The sequence below is a fragment of the Balaenoptera ricei genome, chromosome X, assembly GCF_028023285.1.
Source record: "Balaenoptera ricei isolate mBalRic1 chromosome X, mBalRic1.hap2, whole genome shotgun sequence".
NCBI classification, from domain to species: Eukaryota; Metazoa; Chordata; class Mammalia; order Artiodactyla; family Balaenopteridae; genus Balaenoptera; species Balaenoptera ricei.
In genome coordinates, this window is record NC_082660.1 from 47643082 (window position 1) to 47661235 (window position 18154).

General features: G+C 39.1%; 1 protein-coding gene across 18 annotated transcripts in view; it reads right to left on the reverse strand.

Moving 5' to 3' along the window:
* Window positions 1-18154, reverse strand: part of HUWE1 (HECT, UBA and WWE domain containing E3 ubiquitin protein ligase 1) — a 141612-nt gene that overhangs the window by 49128 nt on the left and 74330 nt on the right. For 15 of the 18 annotated variants that reach the window (XM_059911631.1, XM_059911630.1, XM_059911625.1 and 12 more), the window contains 11 exons: window positions 17322-17498; window positions 13553-13798; window positions 12261-12394; window positions 11399-11493; window positions 6693-6884; window positions 4305-4521; window positions 3767-3889; window positions 2759-2996; window positions 2137-2367; window positions 721-843; window positions 166-261 (listed from right to left, as the gene is read on the reverse strand). In XM_059911631.1, the coding sequence (XP_059767614.1) occupies window positions 166-261; window positions 721-843; window positions 2137-2367; window positions 2759-2996; window positions 3767-3889; window positions 4305-4521; window positions 6693-6884; window positions 11399-11493; window positions 12261-12394; window positions 13553-13798; window positions 17322-17498 (1872 nt within the window). Of the gene's footprint in view, window positions 1-165; window positions 262-720; window positions 844-2136; window positions 2368-2758; window positions 2997-3766; window positions 3890-4304; window positions 4522-6692; window positions 6885-6933; window positions 7012-11398; window positions 11494-12260; window positions 12395-13552; window positions 13799-17321; window positions 17499-18154 lie in introns of all 18 variants that reach the window. The other 3 variants (XM_059911626.1, XM_059911638.1, XM_059911637.1) reach the window with 3 other exon arrangements.

Sequence of the window (18154 nt, forward strand, 5' to 3'; positions counted from 1 at the left end):
TCAATGTAATGTAGATTAGTGATGGCAAGGTTGGGATGAATGAGTATTCACATGTCTTTGTTTAGACTTTAATTCGACCAATTACTCTGCAGTAGTAGCAGAATGTTCATAGAAATACTAAGATTAATGTGTCAGGCCCTCTTGGAAGCCCCGTTTCCTAGTTACCTCAGGTGACTCTGCCCTTTGATCCATTGGGATATCCTGTCCCAGAGACATGGCAATTGCTCTCATCATCTGGTCCTCTTCGGACATACTCAGATCCTAAAGAGCAACAACAGAAAATCCAGCAACTATACACACTCCAAGGAACTACACACACAACTCATAAGGAACCAGACATCCTGTGCTCAAGCTTTAGAGAGGAAGAGAAGGGGCTCTGAATGCTGCTCTCTAGAGTCAAACTCAATTAGGCTTACCTGGTCACTTACGAGAACGAGAGGGAAAAATCACAATAAAATTAAATATAGGAAAGGAGCTTCAATGTGACCACCTATTTGGCATCTCACAAGAGAGCCTTCCTATTACTTTCTTATTATGCATAATTTAAGAGTTCCTCTGCAAAGTCCAGTAATTTCCATGACTAGGAGACAGAAAGCTTCTGCTCCTTATATTCTAGAGCTATGAGAGTTAGCATATAAAGAAAATATTGGCACGGAGAAGTAAAGCACATCAGCAGCCAAACCAATGCCCTGAAAGATTAGAGCCCTTGAGCCAACTCACCCGAACAACTCCTCCCATGATCGGGGGAGGGTGGGTTAGAAGGTACTCTGTGGCCTGCTCCATGGTGCTGGTGTTCAACAGGGCCTCCATAGCATGTTCCCTTGTGAAGCCCATGTCCATGAGCTACAAAAAGAAGGCAGGATCTCAGAACCATGGTAAAAGAGAAATCCAAATGCATTTTAAAAAGAAAGGAATCCTTTTAAGACGTAAACAAGTTTTCCTAACTTCATATGAACTGAGAACATTTATAAGGTTAAGGCAGTTAGATAACGTGAATGATCCTTTCTGCCTGGTGCCTCCATACCATTTACACAGAGCTACACATTGAGGCAAGGAGCCAAGGTGATTCTCAATTCCATCCTTTAAGAAAATTCACCTAGATGGTTATTATCATTAGGAAGATTATTCTAATTCAAAGATTGAGACACTCACAGAAGCAAAACTTGGTCCCACTTTTCGTGAAGACAAACTGGCAACAGAACAAGAGCCTGAAAAACTGACCCAGGAAATCTACAACTAGGAAATAATCATGAGATGCACAGAAAAATTTGTAGAAAAAGAAACTATACATCACAGCTTTACAACATCAAATAATAAGAAAATCAACATATCCAGCAATAAAAGAATGATTAAGAAGTAAAAAAGACCCATTTTCTTAATGACAGTGGTATAAGCCTGCATACTGTATGATGTTACTATGTAAAAATTAGGCATAGAACTAAGTGATGAAAAAAAGGACATAATGACTATTTTGTGTGGTGATATTAAGAATGCCTTTAAAAAGTATTTCAGTATATTTCTAACTTTTCTTTAAGTGAGCACTTTTAACTATTATAATAAAAAAAAGTGGCATGTACATATAGAAGACATGTTTGAACAGGACTCTAGATATAAAGAGAACACACATACATACACACAAATTGCAAGAGGAGTACGCTAAATGCTGTTTGAGACTGAAATGTGAGGATCTAAGTGCATCCCCCCCCGCCGCCACTTCTAGCCTCCAATTTTTTAAAATTTAAAAATGAAAACAAAAGTTTTATAGGTGACTAAGGTTTCCGAAAGCTCTTGATGGAAAATAAATTTGGGCCACGATATTCCTTCTCTTCATAGACTAATGAGAAAGTAGCTGAGGACAGTTTGCCTCCAAAGAACATGGCAACCACAGCCTACTGAGAATACGTAAAAGACTTCCAATACTAAACAATATGCTTGGGAGGACACAAATCTTTTACCTATTAGGAGTACTGAAACTATTCTCCAGCTTTCTCAGGAGAAGAAAATAAAGAATAAGAGAGGGAACATATTTAAACCTATCCCCTAACAGGACCAGGCATTAAGAAACTTAGAAACCCCACGAGCAGTATACTCTCCGGTGCAAAGTCTTGGCCCTGGAGTGTGAGGTCAGAACCCCACCTGTTGTAGTTGTTGCTGGTTGACTTGAGGTTCCCGGCGGGAGCCACCTTCCTCTTGTCCTGTATCCTCTTCTCCTCGAGACCCCTCCTTCTCTTTGCTCAGTCTTTCTCGAATAACAGGTTCTCCTCGGAGGATGTGGCACAGGATGGCCAGCATGGACTCAGCCATTCGCCCACCATACACCTTCAAGGGTTTCCGGTTCCACAGGTTCTTGATGCAAGTAAAGGCTGCCTATAAGTCATTTGAAAAGCTGTGTGAAGATCATTTTGTTTCAATTCAAAACCCCAGGAAGAATAAGTCAAAGACTTATGAGACGGTCCTTCCACAATCAGTGCCAACAAAATCCTAGGCAGTACTGAGGTTGGGGGGAGCCCAAGGAAGTACAGAGAAGGGGCATTTAACCCAACCTGGAAGTACCAATCTGAAGTTTACAGTTCAAATGTTTACACCACAGAAAATTATCAAGTGATCTCTATCCCATTCTGCAAGGCAGCCCTATCTGGGAGTAGGATCCAGTGGTTCTCTACCAATCGAGTTGTTTCACTAAGAAGGACAAAACAGAGTGGGAGCTACCCAGTTGGCATGAGAAATTGCTCTTGGTTTTAGAATGCTGACTACTCACTTTCTGAGTTACCACAAGGAAGCGGAGGGCACTGAATTGTGGAAAGTTCTGAACACCTCCAGGCAATTTGGCAGGCAGTGAATGTGGAGATTCAAGCACCGTGGTGGGATTCACCATCTTCTCCACCAGCATTAGCCAGGCATCTAGGAATTCTCCTGTGCCATCAGGTAAGTCTGAATGTTCTAATCCCTCAGCAACAGGAACTTTGCCTCCCATGGACAGAGCCCAATTGAATGTTCTAAATTCAAATAAGAGAAAGTATAGAGATAGAATATTAGTATTTTAGATTGGTGATGGGGAGAGAAAGGGACACATTCAAAAGCTTCCCAGTCCCTCCTCTTGGAGCTACTGCTTCCAGTCTATCCAACATTTATTAGCTTTACCCCCCACCCCTTTTTTTTTACTTGAAGTATAGCTGGTTTACAATGTTGTGTTAGTTTCTGGTATACAGCAATTCAGTTACATATATATATATATATAGTTCTTTTTCATTATAGGTAATTACAAGATGTTGAATACAGAGCTTTACCTTTTATTTGGGTTTTTATTCCAGCTTTATTGACATATTATTGACATGTATTTGTTATACGCATATATGGCAAAATTACTACCACTTCTAGCTTTACTTTTAAAGCCAAAACAAACAAAAACCCTAAAGTGAAACTTAGCTTAGAATCTTCTGACCAAAAGAAGCAGAAAAATGATCATATTCAGAGAAAACAGCAGAAAAGGACAAGTCTATTAGAAAAATATGTACCAGACATTACAAGCCAAATGAAGAAAAACAGAGACCCTTACAAACATTCCTAGGACAGGCTGAATCCCACCCTCCAGGAAGATGGAGATAAATACAGTTAGTTCCTGAAACGTGAAAGGGTATACCCAATGGCTGTCCCTATGTATCCCACTGTCACAGGATAGGTGGCTTAGAAAGCTGTGGGCTGCTAAGGCACACAGAAAAGGCCAAACTCCAAACAATGCTTCTCTGTAAAGCAACATGATCCTTACTCAAAAAGAGCATTGTGGCCTCCAGAGCAGAGAAATTTTTGCAGCATGAGGTGGTAGGGATACTTCCTCTCATCAAACAGCATTGGGGATGTAAAACCAACTGAACAGATGAAGAATGTCAGCCTGGAAGAGGGAAAAAGCAAAAAGTTAACCTTCTCTGAGGCAGACACAGAAGCAATGGGAAATTCAAGTAAAAGCCAAGAGTAAAATTTAACATTGCACTGAAGTGACTGATAGACTGACTAGAATGCAGGTGGGTGACTAGTTTGGATATTAAAATTTCTAAGGCAAAAAAGGGTGACAGTTCCCACCTACTAGTAAATACAAGGTTATTGGAATGCAGTTTGATTACAAATGCTTTTAAAATCTCTATATTTTAGACTAGGCAGAACCAAAACAAATAGCTTAAACAGTATTTGGGGTACACATTTAAGAGTAAAACAAGGGACCTCCAAGTCCTCTAATTCAGTGGCTCACTCTGCATTCAAGTGGAGAAGGAACCAATTAGATTCTTTCTGCATCTCAAGCGGAACCTCACCTGAAGCGTGGAGTAGGCGTATATGGTGGAGGCTGCCAAGATAAGCCCTTTGTGAGGAGCTTAGTGAGAGCTGAGGCCGTTGATCGAGCAGCAGGTGTTGGTGCTGTGGTGGTGCTGGCAGCATGATGGCTCCTTCTCTGGCGGACAGGAGACCCCACACAAAGTTTAACAAGGAGTCCAAATAGCTCAGCCAGTGCTCTGCCTAATCTAGAGGAAGCTGGAACCCAAAAGTCAGAATAAGGCTGTACAGCATTTTCAGAATGGTTTCATTATAACAGACACATTACTGTTAATACATTTTAATGACTGACTACTCCCTCCCACTCAAACATTCTATGAAACACCTGGATTTGTCTCTACATATGATATCTGAAAAGGAAGCTCCGCAGGGAATAAATGCCTCTTTTGAAGGCAGGAGACTGAGAAGTATGTTGGCATTCAATATATAATAAATATGAAAGACAAACAAGATAAGCACTCACACTGTTAGGAGATATAAACTGAAACTACCTTTGTAGAAAGCAATACACAATATGAACTATTTAAGTAAATGATATATCTATGTATTGAATTATGGAGTCACGTAAAATGCCTACAGAGAACTTTAAAAATGGCAAAAATGCTAACAACTTAGACCAGAAAAGAACATCACATATATACTAGTATCGTCTCATCATAACATTAAATGTATGGTCCCCAAAGGAAAAAAGGTTGTTAGGAAAAGCATGAAAATTTAAAAAGTGGCCTTCTTAACACATTATATTTGGGTAATTTCCTTGCTTTTCTTAAAACATTTCTCTGTACTTTTTCTATAGTGAATATTTATTACTCCTAAAATCACAAATGAAAATGCTGTCACAACATGTCTGAAATAAACATTATTTCATCATGATCCAGGTCTGAATCAAAGCACATCTCTTAATTATACACATGTATATATGAACCCACTGTAAAAAAAATAGGCTCTACTTGAGCTGGTACCACATATCGTACCCCAAAAGCTCAGTAAGCTCTGAGATATACAGCATAAGAAGAAAGGAACAGGTCTTTTCTTTTTCCCAATCCATCCAAATTAGGATCTCCCAATCCTAATGAGGGATCAGGCTACAGATACTCGCACTGCCTGGCTGGAGGTTGGGTGGGCCTAGACTCTGAAAGCCTAATGCATGTACACATTAAGTTTGTACTTTTCCACCACCGTTTTCAGGTGAATAGACAGCAAAGTGGCTCAAAGGTAGTCAGCAAGGATAAAAGAGAAAAACAAAAGGCCAGTAACCATAGAGAAACAGACATCAAAAGCATGGGCTGGGCCCACACAGAAACCTCAGAATGTTCCAAGGTCACAGAGGTCTAACAAAGAAAGGGGAGATAAACATTAGCATCTTCTTGGATGGTCAATTTTTCTTCAATTTGGGGAAAGCGGCAGTAGACTTTCAAATTAAAACAAAGGAGCAGAATTAAACAAATTAAAACAGAACATAAAATTCAAGGAGGTTTAAAATAACAAATGGAAACACCAAAGGCCATATTTTGCTTGCTTTTGGGCAGAGCCCCCAATTCCCAGGAGTTGTCTACATTTTCCTTCACATTAAGGTGTCAGAAAGTGGCAAATGTACAAAATTGGTAGAGGTACAGAACACAGAAAATAGGTTCCCCACTGATTTTACATTAAGGGGCAAAAGATGGCAAAGACAGATCAGTGCACATCTTTATTCACTGTTTTGGTTGCACCGCACAGCACGCGGAATCCTAGTTCCCCGACCAGGGATTGAACCCGCACCCCCCACAGTGGAAGTGCAGAGTCTCAACCACTGGACCGCCAGGGAAGTCCCCAGTGCACATCTTTAATGTGGTCTTGCATCATATTACTGTAGTCTCCACAGAGCTGGCAAAGTAACTACTAAAACACAAATCAACTATGTCACTTGCCAGCTACACTTGAGGGACAGAGAAAGGAAAAGGAGACTGAGTGCAGTAGCCAGACAGGTAACAGGAAAGCAGGAGGGCTTAATATTAATACCACAAAAGCCAAGAAAAGAGTATTTTGAGAAGGAGGTGATAGGTCAACCATCATGCTGCGGAAAAGTGAGAAGTGGACTGAAAAGTATCCAATGGACTTAGCAACAAGGAGGTTACAGATACCTCGGTGAGACATTTCAGGGAAATGGTAGGAGCAGAGGTCATTTGCAGTAGTAGAAGAGTGAGCAGGAAGAAAAGGAGGGGTAGACTTGGCTTTCAGAAAGCGATTCTCTCATCTCTGTATCCCTAACAGTACAGAGCCTGTCACATGGCAGACACCTGAAAATGAGCCACCAAGTTTAAAACTTCCTTAAAGGAAACAATACAGCCATACCAGGCTCTAAAAGGGAGCAGAAGAAAGAGAATCACCTGACAATAACGGCTTGATTTGCTTGATTCTGGCAGCCATGGCAGGTGTGATTTTAGATTTGCCCTTAGAGTCTGAAGCAGTAGGTTCATCTGTCTCCATAGGAGCCAGCGTGTCACCATCAAGCCCAATGCCTTCCAACAAGCCCTGGGTAGAAGCATCCATACTTCCAGCAGTTCCATCCTGTTCCCCATCTGTAGACATAAGAGGGGAGCAATAAGACCATGTTGACCCAGCACTCACCTGGTTCCTTGTTCTGAAGAGTCCGAAGAAAGAGGTACCTACAGTGCTTGTTACTAAAATGTCCACAACTTTCTAAATCTGAAAAGAAAAAAACGGAAAACTGTACTTCTTTCCCTGGAGTCCTTCTAAGTAGCTAACACTGACTTCTTCCAATGAGAGCATGTTAAAAGTCTTAACTTTCAAGGGCTACCTTGGAAGACTGTAGGCACACTGCATGACCCAGAAACTTCACATAAACTGCAGTGTGTGTGGTGACCCCATGCACTCAAGGCGCATACCCCACTAGAATTTTAGAGCTCGTTAATAAACTCATTTGGACATCACAGATTACCACTAGAGAAATATATTTCCTAGAATTTAAGATTTTTGTATATGAATGTGAGATGAGTCTTTTGGGGGGGGGTGTGCTCTTGATCTAAGAATCAGCATTAGGCAAACTATAAAACACATCAAATTTTCTTTCTAATATTCTGGAAAAACTATGTGGAAATGGAGATACCTTTGTTAAATGTGAAAGAAACTGCTGGGGAAAAATATATCTAAATTGTTATGCAAGGCAATTCTTTGACTGCGAGTCTAATTTTGTTCTTGGTTTTTAGTAAATTATTTTATTCTTTCCTTGACTTAAAGTTGGTATATTTAAGACTGACAAAATTTGAGATTCTAACACTTGGTTTCGTCCATTTTCGTGTATATTTTATTAATTCTGTCCCCTTCCTCCACAATACAATAACTAGCTGTCATATAAAATCCTTATTTGTTGTTTCATAACTTATGTCTGCTTTATTAGTTCCTTATCATTTTCTCTATCTTTAGCAATCTCAATACAATTTTTAAGCATATCTTTTTTTTAAACATCTTTATTGGAGTATAATTGCTTTACAATGGTGTTAGTTTCTGCTTTATAACAAAGTGAATCAGTTATACATATACATATGTTCCCATATCTCTTCCCTCTTGCGTCTCCCTCCCTCCCACCCTCCCTATCCCACCCCTCTAGGTGGTCACAAACCACTAAGCTGATCTCCCTGTGCTATGCGGCTGCTTCCCACTAGCTATCTATTTTACGTTTGGTAGTGTATATATGTCCATGCCACTCTCTCACTTTGTCACAGCTTACCCTTCACCCTCCCCATATCCTCAAGTCCATTCTCTAGTAGGTCTGTGTCTTTATTCCCGTCTTACCCCTAGGTTCTTCATGACCTTTTTTTTTTCTTCTTAGATTCCATATATATGTGTTAGCATACAGTATATCTGATAGGTTTTTTTAAAAAAAATATCTTTATTGGAGTATAATTGCTTTACAATGTTGTGTTAGTTTCTGCTGTATAACAAAGTGAATTAGCTATACATAAACATATATCCCCATATCTCTTCCCTCTTGCGTCTCCCTCCCACCTTCCCTCTCCCACCCCTCTAGGTGGACACAAAGCACCGAGCTGATCTCCCTGTGCTATGTGGCTGCTTCCCACTAGCTATCTATTTGGTAGTGCATATATGTCCATGCCGCTCTCTCAGTTCATCCCAGCTTACCCTTCCCCCTCCCTGTGTCCTCAAGTCCATTCTCTACGTCAGTGTCTTTATTCCTGTCCTGCCCCTAGGTTCTTCAGGACCATTTTTTTTTAAAGATTCTATATATATGTGTTAGCATACGGTATTTGTTTTGCTCTTTCTGACTTACTTCACTCTGTATGACAGTCTCTAGGTCCATCCACCTCACTACAAATAACTCAGTTTCATTTCTTTTTATGGCTGAGTAATATTCCATTGTATATATGTGCCACATCTTCTTTATCCATTCATCTGTCCATGGACACTTAGGTTGCTTCCATGTCCTGGCTATTGTAAATAGAGCTGCAATGAACATTGTGGTACATGACTTTTTTTTTTTTATTCTTTTTTTTTCATGACTCTTTCTGAATTATGGTTTTCTCAGGGTATACGCCCAGCAGTGGGATTGCTGGGTCGTATGGTAATTCTAAGTTTAGTTTTTTTTTTTTTTTTTAACTTTGGGTTTATTTATTTTATTTATTTATTTATTTATTTATTTATGGCTGTGTTGGGTCTTCGTTTCTGTGTGAGGGCTTTCTCTAGTTGTGGCAAGTGGGGGACACTCTTCATCGCTGTGCACGGGCCTCTCATTATCACGGCCTCTCTTGTTGCGGAGCACAGGCTCCAGACGCGCAGGCTCAGTAGTTGTGGCTCACGGGCCTAGTTGCTCCGCGGCATGTGGGACCTTCCCAGACCAGGGCTCGAACCCGTGTCCCCTGCATTGGCAGGCAGACTCTCAACCACTGCGCCACCAGGGAAGCCCTATGCTTAGTTTTTTAAGGAACCTCCATACTGTTCTCCATAGTGGCTGTATCAATTTACATTCCCACCAACAGTGCAAGAGGGTTCCCTTTTCTCCACACCCTCTCCAGCATTTATTGTTTGTAGATTTTTTAAAGATGGCCATTCTGACTGGTGTGAGGTGATACATCATTGTAATTTTGATTTGCATTTCTCTAATGATTAATGAGCATTCTTTCATGTGTTTGTTGGCAATCTGTGTATCTTCTTTGGAGAAATGCCCATTTTTGGATTGGGTTGTTTTCTGGATATTGAGCTGCATGAGCTGCTTGTATATTTTGGAGATTAATCCTTTGTCAGCTGCTTCATTTGCAAATATTTTCTCCCATTCTGAGGGTTGTCTTTTCGTCTTGTTTATGGTTCTCCTTTGCTATGCAAAAGCTTTTAAGTTTCATTAGGTCCCATGTGTTTATTTTTGTTTTTATTTTTATTTCTCTAGGAGGTGGGTCAAAAAGGATCTTGCTGTAATTTATGTCATAGAGTGTTCTGCCTATGTTTTCCTCTAAGAGTTTTATAGTGTCTGGCCTTTCATTTAGGTCTTTAATCTATTTTGAGTTTATTTTTGTGTATGGTGTTCTAATTTCATTCTTCTCCATGTAGCTGTCCAGTTTTCCTAGCACCACTTATTGAAGAGACTGTCTTTTCTCCATTGTATATTCTTGCCTCCTTTATCAAAGATAAGGTGACCATATGTGCATGGGTTTATCTCTGTGATAGGTTTTTTTTTTTTAAATTTTTTATTTATTATTTATTTATTATTTTTATCTTTGGCTGTGTTGGGTCTTTGTTTCTGTGTGAGGGCTTTCTCCAGTTGCGGCGAGTGGGGGCCACTCTTCATCGCGGTGCGCGGGCCTCTCACTATTGCGGCCTCTCTTGTTGCGGAGCACAGGCTCCAGACGCTCAGGCTCAGTAGTTGTGGCTCATGGGCCCAGTTGCTCCGCGGCATGTGGGATCTTCCCAGACCAGGGCTCGAACCCGTGTCCCCTGCATTGGCAGGCAGATTCTCAACCACTGCGCCACCAGGGAAGCCCCTCTGTGATAGGTTTTTATACACAGAATTATCTTCACTGTTTTCTTAATAGTTTATCAAATTCATTTTCGCCCTGATACAGAGTATAGGAGAAGAAAACTTTCTAGAAAAGCTACTTCTGTTAATTTTTGGTTTGTTGCATTACGGTCAGAAGATTGTATTGGGTGGGCCAAAAGGTTCATTCGTTTTTTTCCATAAGATGGCTCTAGTAGCACTTAGTTGTCTTTTAACTTCCTTCAAAACAATTTTGTTAGATTTTATGTGACAGCTGTCTTATCAGCATGCATTTAAAAAAAGACTTATTAAAATTGGTGAATTTCTGTGTAGCCATTTTAATATTGAAGATGGGAGGGAAAAAAAGCAACATTTTCAGCATATTATGCTTTATTATTTCAAGAAAGGTAAAAACGCAACTGAAATGCACAAAACGATTTGTGCAGTGTATGGAGAAGGTGTTGTGACTGACTGAAAGTGTCAAAAGTGGTTTGCGAAGCCAGAGCCACTTAGGATAGTCATTTACCATTTTAACGTAAGAAATTAAGCTTCTGAAAAATAAGCATACAAAAAAAATTAAAGACCCACCATAATCTTTGTTACAGTAATTTCTAAGAATCAATCTTACATTCTCAAAAAACTACATACAAAGATGTTCAGTTTTCAAAATAGTACATTAGAAACAACAGGGAATGGTTAATTCATGGTACCTTTACATGGCACTTAATATTAAGTGAAAAGAGATCTGTAAAATATTATGTCTAAGATAATCACAACTATGTTAATAAAACATACCTTCAGGGAAAAAGATTAGCAGATACTTCCAAAATATTTTTTGTGGTATAAATATGGGTGATTCTTCTTTCTACTACATTTTCTAATTTTTATCATTGTGGGTATGTATTTTTTTAATAGAAAAAATAACTGAAAATAGTTTAATTTTAAAATAAATAATTAAAAATTAATGAACGGAAAAAACTGAAGACTACAGATGATAGACCTACTAAAATTTCACAATAGACCTATAAAGACAGAGACAGACAGAACTTAAGAGAATTAATGGCTAGGATTTTAGTTTCTTGGAGTTACCTGATCTTTTTCCGCCCTGGGTCGTACCTGCCTTCTCATCCTTTGGAACCAGTTTCTGCATGTCCGCCTGACCAAATTCACACCCAGATGGCAGGCTGCAAGAAGAGAAACAGTGAGCAAAAAAACCTCTGATAACTCATCTTTTTAATGTTGTGCTTGGTCTCTGACCTGCTTGGCTGACACTATCCCCCTCCTATAGCAGGTAAGTTAACCTAATAAAACATCTGCAATGATGGAATTCCTGAGGTCGTACTCAACAGGTTTCCAACTCAACTCTTTATATCTGGCTAACAACAGGACCAAACTGTAAACACCCACCATGCTGACACAGCATAATTGAGATATCAGGTTAAAGATGACACATTTGTAAGGAAGTCCTTTGGCTGATAAGTGGGAAGGACAATGCTATTGGTTAAATGTTGTGTCTCCTCAAAATTCAAATGTTGAAATCCTAATGTCTGATGAGACGGTATTAGTAGTAAGGCCTTTGGTAGGTGCTTAAGTCTTAAGAGTAGAACCCTCATGAATGGAACTAGTGCCTTATAAAAGAGGCTCCAGAGAGATTCCTAGTCCCTTTTGCCATGTGAGGATACAATGAGAAGTCTGCAATGTGGAAGACAGCCCTCACCCAACCATGCAGACTTCCAGCCTCCAGAATTCTGAGCAATAAATTTCTGTTGTTTATAAGGACCTAATCTGTGGACTTTGTTATAGCAGCCCGAATGAACTAAGACAGACAAGGAGGCCTCTGAACTCTTTACCTTTCTATCCTTGACCAAAGCAATACCCCAGGCTCACTAAAGCTTAGTTTCTCTGTTAGGAAAGACAACAGAGATAGTAAAAGAGATGACCATTTCCTTACCTGTTTGGGGTACACAGGGAGAGAAGGACAGTGCTTTCCCACACCAGGGAACAGTATAACTGGCTCAGCTTGCTCAGAACACTCAGACCCAACTGAGAGCCCCACTGGTTTACGGAGATGGAACGAATTTCACTCTGTAGCCAAAGTAAAACAGGTGATCTTTGGGATGCCCTCTGAACATTTATATTCAAAATCAACTTTCAGCTATTTACAAAGGATAAGGGATTTCTATTTTTCCTTCCTTACTATTCTCAGAGTTGTGTACTTCATCAAAATTTCCACACTTAAGAGATCATAGTTCCAGAAGGTATTCTCTTACAATATTTACAATCTGTCTCTAACATCCCTTCTCATTTCTTCTTTGTAAAATGAAAAACAGGAGTCATAGGCAACTCTGTTCTTCTAAATGGAAGAAACAGTTTTATAGACACATTGACAGCTTCCTAATTTTTTTAGATGGTGAGGGGGCTTGTTATTTCCTGTTTATTTCTTTATTTCAATCAATCAAATCACTCCCTAAAGCTCTGCTATGTAATTTAATTATTTTCTAAATAGTTTGTAATTGTGCTTTTCATTTATTTTGATCCAAAGAACACACTCCTAGCTCAACAGCATAAAACAGGGCTGCTAAAAATACGACACCAATAATCTTTAGACTTGATTACTTGACAACTAAAGGTAGCAAAACTGTAAGCACTCAAAAAACAAATAAACAAACCCCCCCACCCCCAAACTTCAACTTTCTGGAGCCATAAGAGGACCCTCACATGGACTGCAGACATAGGGTTTGATATTTAGGAAATCTTTAGTAATCTGTTAATCACCATTAACTTAAATGTTCTGTGGTCAAATTTCCTTCTTGCCATCTTATTATCAAGCCTACACGCATTTGTAGAAAGATTAGGAAGTAATACGGTCAGATGAGCACCCACCCAGTTGAGGCTTGTCTGCTAAAAAGGGTGACTATACATCCCTAAGGCTTATATGGATGCTACAGATCTATTAATACCTGTATTTATCTCAACCTCTTTCACTCTCAAGAAGGTCCAGTTGACAAAACAAGTTATATGGTCACCCAACTTCCAATGAAAAAAATACTAAGGGGAAGTGAAACTAGACAGCAACTTGAAGCATAAACTTAAGTCATCCACCCAAAAGAACTCACCCTAAAACTGTTCTTTCAGCAGCTCGCCTAGGTAGAACTGCTTCTAAGTACACTAAGATGCCACGTATATGCCCTAGGTATTTTACCGACTTTAAACCAACATGTTCACACTTAACATAATTCTTACCTGTCCAACTCTACAAGTATGAACAAACATCATGATGTAGGCGTGGGCAGCAGTGAGCGCATGCAGTAGAGGTGTGGCTTGAGCTGAGAGGGTAGCATCAGCGACATTGCCAGCACAAGCCAGTTCTCGCAACAACACTGAGCCCCCAGGGGATTCTATTGGGCGGTGTAAGGGCTCCAAGGAGGAAAGAATGGAGTCCAACTGAAGGAGACCCTCCTGAAGGACTTTGGGTTCATGTGACAGTGTCTGAAATAAGAAGAATAATTAAAGCATTAATGTACAATGAACTTCATATGCATGTCTTAATAGTCATGATGAAAGAAGTGGAAGACAAGTCTCACAAATTTCAGACCTGGCCATGGTCTTGCACCTGGTAAATGGTGGAGCCAAAACATGAACGAAGGTATGACATACCTAAACGCCTTTTAGAGCAACACATTACTTCTCTTGAATGAGAGGCTTTCAAAGGTGGTAGGCCAATCAAATTTAAAAGATTGTGATAGCCAAACTGGACTACTGTTACAGCAAGGACTCCATGCTGTAAGATTAATTCCAAATTTTGCACAACAGGGAGCAATGTTAGGCAAGGTTCCAAAGCATGGAAATGAACCACTATTACAAACGTTTTTTTCTTACCACAATAAGAGAGACAATTCTAGGATAGGCATCAGCTAGGCATTTTCTTATTTTGGAGACAACTCAAGGATTATATGGCCCCTGCAATTTCTTTCTGAGTATGAAGAAAAATCTTGACAGTGAACACTATCACTTGCCATTCAAAGATAGGAGAACTTATGTGCCTTTCCTACGGCTTTAAATAAATCTATCCACCCTCACACAGTATCTTACAGGTAGGATAAAGATGGAGCAGCCCTTTCCCACCCCCTCTCTCTCATAAATAGCACTTAATTAAATATTTGCAAAAAGAAAAGCAAAATAAAATATCAAATGCAGATGTCACAATTATGGATCTTTCCAAGTCCGCAAGAAATTGGATTTCTGATTTTTAGCAGAAATTACTTATCATTGCACAACTCAGCTAATAAATAAGCTTCACAGATTTAATCCAATTCCTATAAAAATCCCAATGGCTTTTTTTTTTTCAGAAACAGAAATATCTCTCTTAAAATTCGTACAGAATCTCTAGGGACCCCAAATAGATATAGCTATCTTAAAAGAGAACAAAGTTAGAGGTCTCACATCCCCAGATTTGCAAACTTACCACAAAGCTACAGTTATCAAAAGTGTAGTACTGGCATAAAGACAGACATCAACACCAACAGAACAGAGAGCCCCCAAATAAACCCTTGCATATATGGTCAAATGATTTTTGACAAGGTTGCCAAAACAAGGGTACAATAGAGAAAGGACAATCTTTTCAACAAATAGTGTTGGGAAAACTGGATACCCACATGCAAAAGAATGAAGCTGAACCTTACCTTACACCATACAAAAAATTAACTCAAAATAGATCAAAGACCTAAATATAAGAGCTAAAACTATAAAACACTTAGAAAAAGCCATAGGATAAAAGCTGCACGACACCGGATTTGGCAGTGATTTCTTAGGTACGACACCAAAAGCACAGGCAATGAAAAGTTAGAAGCAAAAACTAAACAACAAAAAACCCCCACAAAAAACAAACTGGACTTCATCAAAATTAAAACCCTTTTTCACATCAAATGACACTACCAAGAGTGAAAAGCAACTCATGGAATGGGAGAAAATAATCTGCAAATCATTTATCTGATAAGGGATTAATATCCAAAATATATTAAGGATTCTTACAACTCAACAACAAAAACAGACAACCCTATTAAAAAATGGGCTCTCCCTTTTCCTCAGAAGCTCTAGGCTGATGAGAGAAGGAAAGCATCAGGCAATTGAGGGGGAAAAAAAGTGCCAGGCTATCTAGAGAAAATGTGAAGAGATGCTCCAGGCCAATGAGAAGAATTAGGCAAGAAACACACAGATGTGCCAGCCTTCTGAGAAGCACCAGCCAGCAATACCTTACTTCTTTGAACTTGGAGGAACGGCTTCATCTCTACCCTTCTACCTCAAAGGGAATCTATGCCAAAATGCTCCAGTGAATGGAGGACACACTTGGATTTGTGAACTGAAGTGAAACGCAGAATCTCTGAGCCTTGGTTGTTTTGAAGATTGAAAAATCTTGTTCAGCATGGATGACCACCAAAAAAGCAATCTAAAGCCATCTATATGTCACAACTGAGACAAACTGGGGAGTCTGTTGTCAAATAAAATGTACTGTTTCGGAAAAAAAAAATGGGCAAAGGCCCTGAACAGACATTTTTCTAAAGAAGACATACAGATGGCCAACAGGCACATGAAAAGATGCTCAACATCGCTAATCAACAGAGAAATGCAAACGAAAACCATGAGATCTCATTTCACATCCATTAGGTTGGCTAGTATGAAAAAACTAGAAATTAACAAGTATTGGTGAGGACGCAGAGAAATCAACCCTTGTGCTTTTGCTGGTTGGAATGTGAAACGGTAGAGATGTTGTGAATAATACAGTATGGCAGTTCCTCAAAAAATTAAAAACAGAACTACCAAATGATCTAGCAAATCCTACTTCTGGGTAGATAACCAAAATAACTGAAAGCAGAGCCTTGAGTATGATCTCACTTTAAAGTCAAACTCAGAACCAGAGAGTAGAACGGTGGTTGCCAGGGGCTGGGGGAAGTTGCGGAGATGTTGGTCAAAGGGTATAAACTTTCAGTTATAAGATGAATAAGTTCTGGGGATCTAATGTATAGCGTGGTGACTATAGTTAATAATACTGTATTATATACTAGAAATTTGCTAAGAGAGTAGATCTTAAGTGTTTTCACCATACACAAAAGCAGGGTCTGGAGAACACACCCATGTTTGTAGCAGCACTATTCGTAAGAAGTGGAAGCAACCAAAATGTCTATCAATGAATGAATGGATAAACAAAATGCACTTTAAACATACACTGGACTATTATTCAGCCTTAAAAAAGGAAGAAAATTCTAACATATGCTACAACATGGATGAATCTTGAGAAAATTATGCTAAGCAAATTAAGCCAGTCATAGAAAGACAAGTACTTCATGAATTCAACTTACATGACATACCTCGAACAGTCAAAATTCAGAGACAGAAAGTAGAATGGTGGTTACCAGGGGCTGGTAAGGAGAGGGGAATTGAAAGTTGTTGTTTAATGGGTGCAAATTTCAGTTTTACAAGAGGAAGAGAGTTCTGGAGATGGGTTTCACAACAATGTGATGTACCAAACACTATTAAACTATACACTTAAAAACGGTTAAAGCGGTAAATATCATGTTATATCTCTTTTACCACTATTTAAAATAAAGCAACTTCATTTTTGGGCAAAATTTGAGCAATGAACTACAGGTCAATCATGCTTAAAATACACAACTATCAAGCCTGAGAAAGGGGAAAAAAAATACACGGCTAAACAAACCAGACTGTGTTAAAACCCACTTCCAAAGCTTTCTTGGAGATTTATTTTCCCTTCCAAAAAACTCATATGTTAGAACTATATACCAAATTCAGGAACAAAGAACAAACACTTTGACTTTTCAATGAGAAATAACGTGGCACACTATTTATTAGTCACAAAATCCACTTACAGTACATAACCTCAAATTTCTTCATTATGTTTTAGTTGAAGGGGAGACCACAGTAAAAACACGTATATAGAAGTATTGCAAAATTGATTTCTAAAAGAAATGAAAATATTCGGCCAGATGCTTCTTACCAATATGGATTTGCAGACACCTGCAACAGCCTGACAGGCTGCAGATGTGGGAAAGTCAATGGGCAGATTGGGAAGACCCAAAATGGTAACCAAAGGCAAGAGTCCTTTCTGATTCACAAATTCCTGGCAGTGGTCATCGGTTGTATTGTTGCTCAGAATAGATTCCACAAATTTCATCTAGGTAATAAAAATTAAAAAAAAAAGTTAGAGCCTGACACTTGGAACTAAAATGCCAGCTTGGAATTAGGACAGGGGTAACCTTATAGTCATGAAACCAGTATTTTCTAGAATATCAAAACCTCAGGTAAGCAGTAATAGGTATATGAAATGACCCCTAAACATCCAGAAAATAAGGAATTACAACTTCTTCCCAATATATCTTTTCAGCCACACCTAAAGTCACATAATCTGAGAAGCACAGAGAGGTTAAATGACTTGCTCAGGGCCACACCATGAATTAGTGGCAGAATCAGGTCTAATCTCTTAATTTGCTCATTTAGTGCTTCTTGCAGATAATGTGTTGCCTCTCCCCTGGAAGCAAACATCATGGATACTTTTCTTCAAATATGCTCATAATGCAAATGAAACCTAGAACTCTGGAAGAGTGATTCAGACTAAACAGAGCATTTTGTAAGGGTAAGAAAGTAAAATACGGGAAACAAACACACAGGCAAAAGAGAAACCATCTTTGGAAGTCTGGAAGTGCTTACTGGGCTAGAACAAATGCTAAATAGGCTTCCCCTTATAGGTAAATAACTCTGGGAAAATTCAAACTCTTCCTTTTTTCCTGTGAGACACACAGAAGTTAAAAGAAAACACCACATTTTTATTAT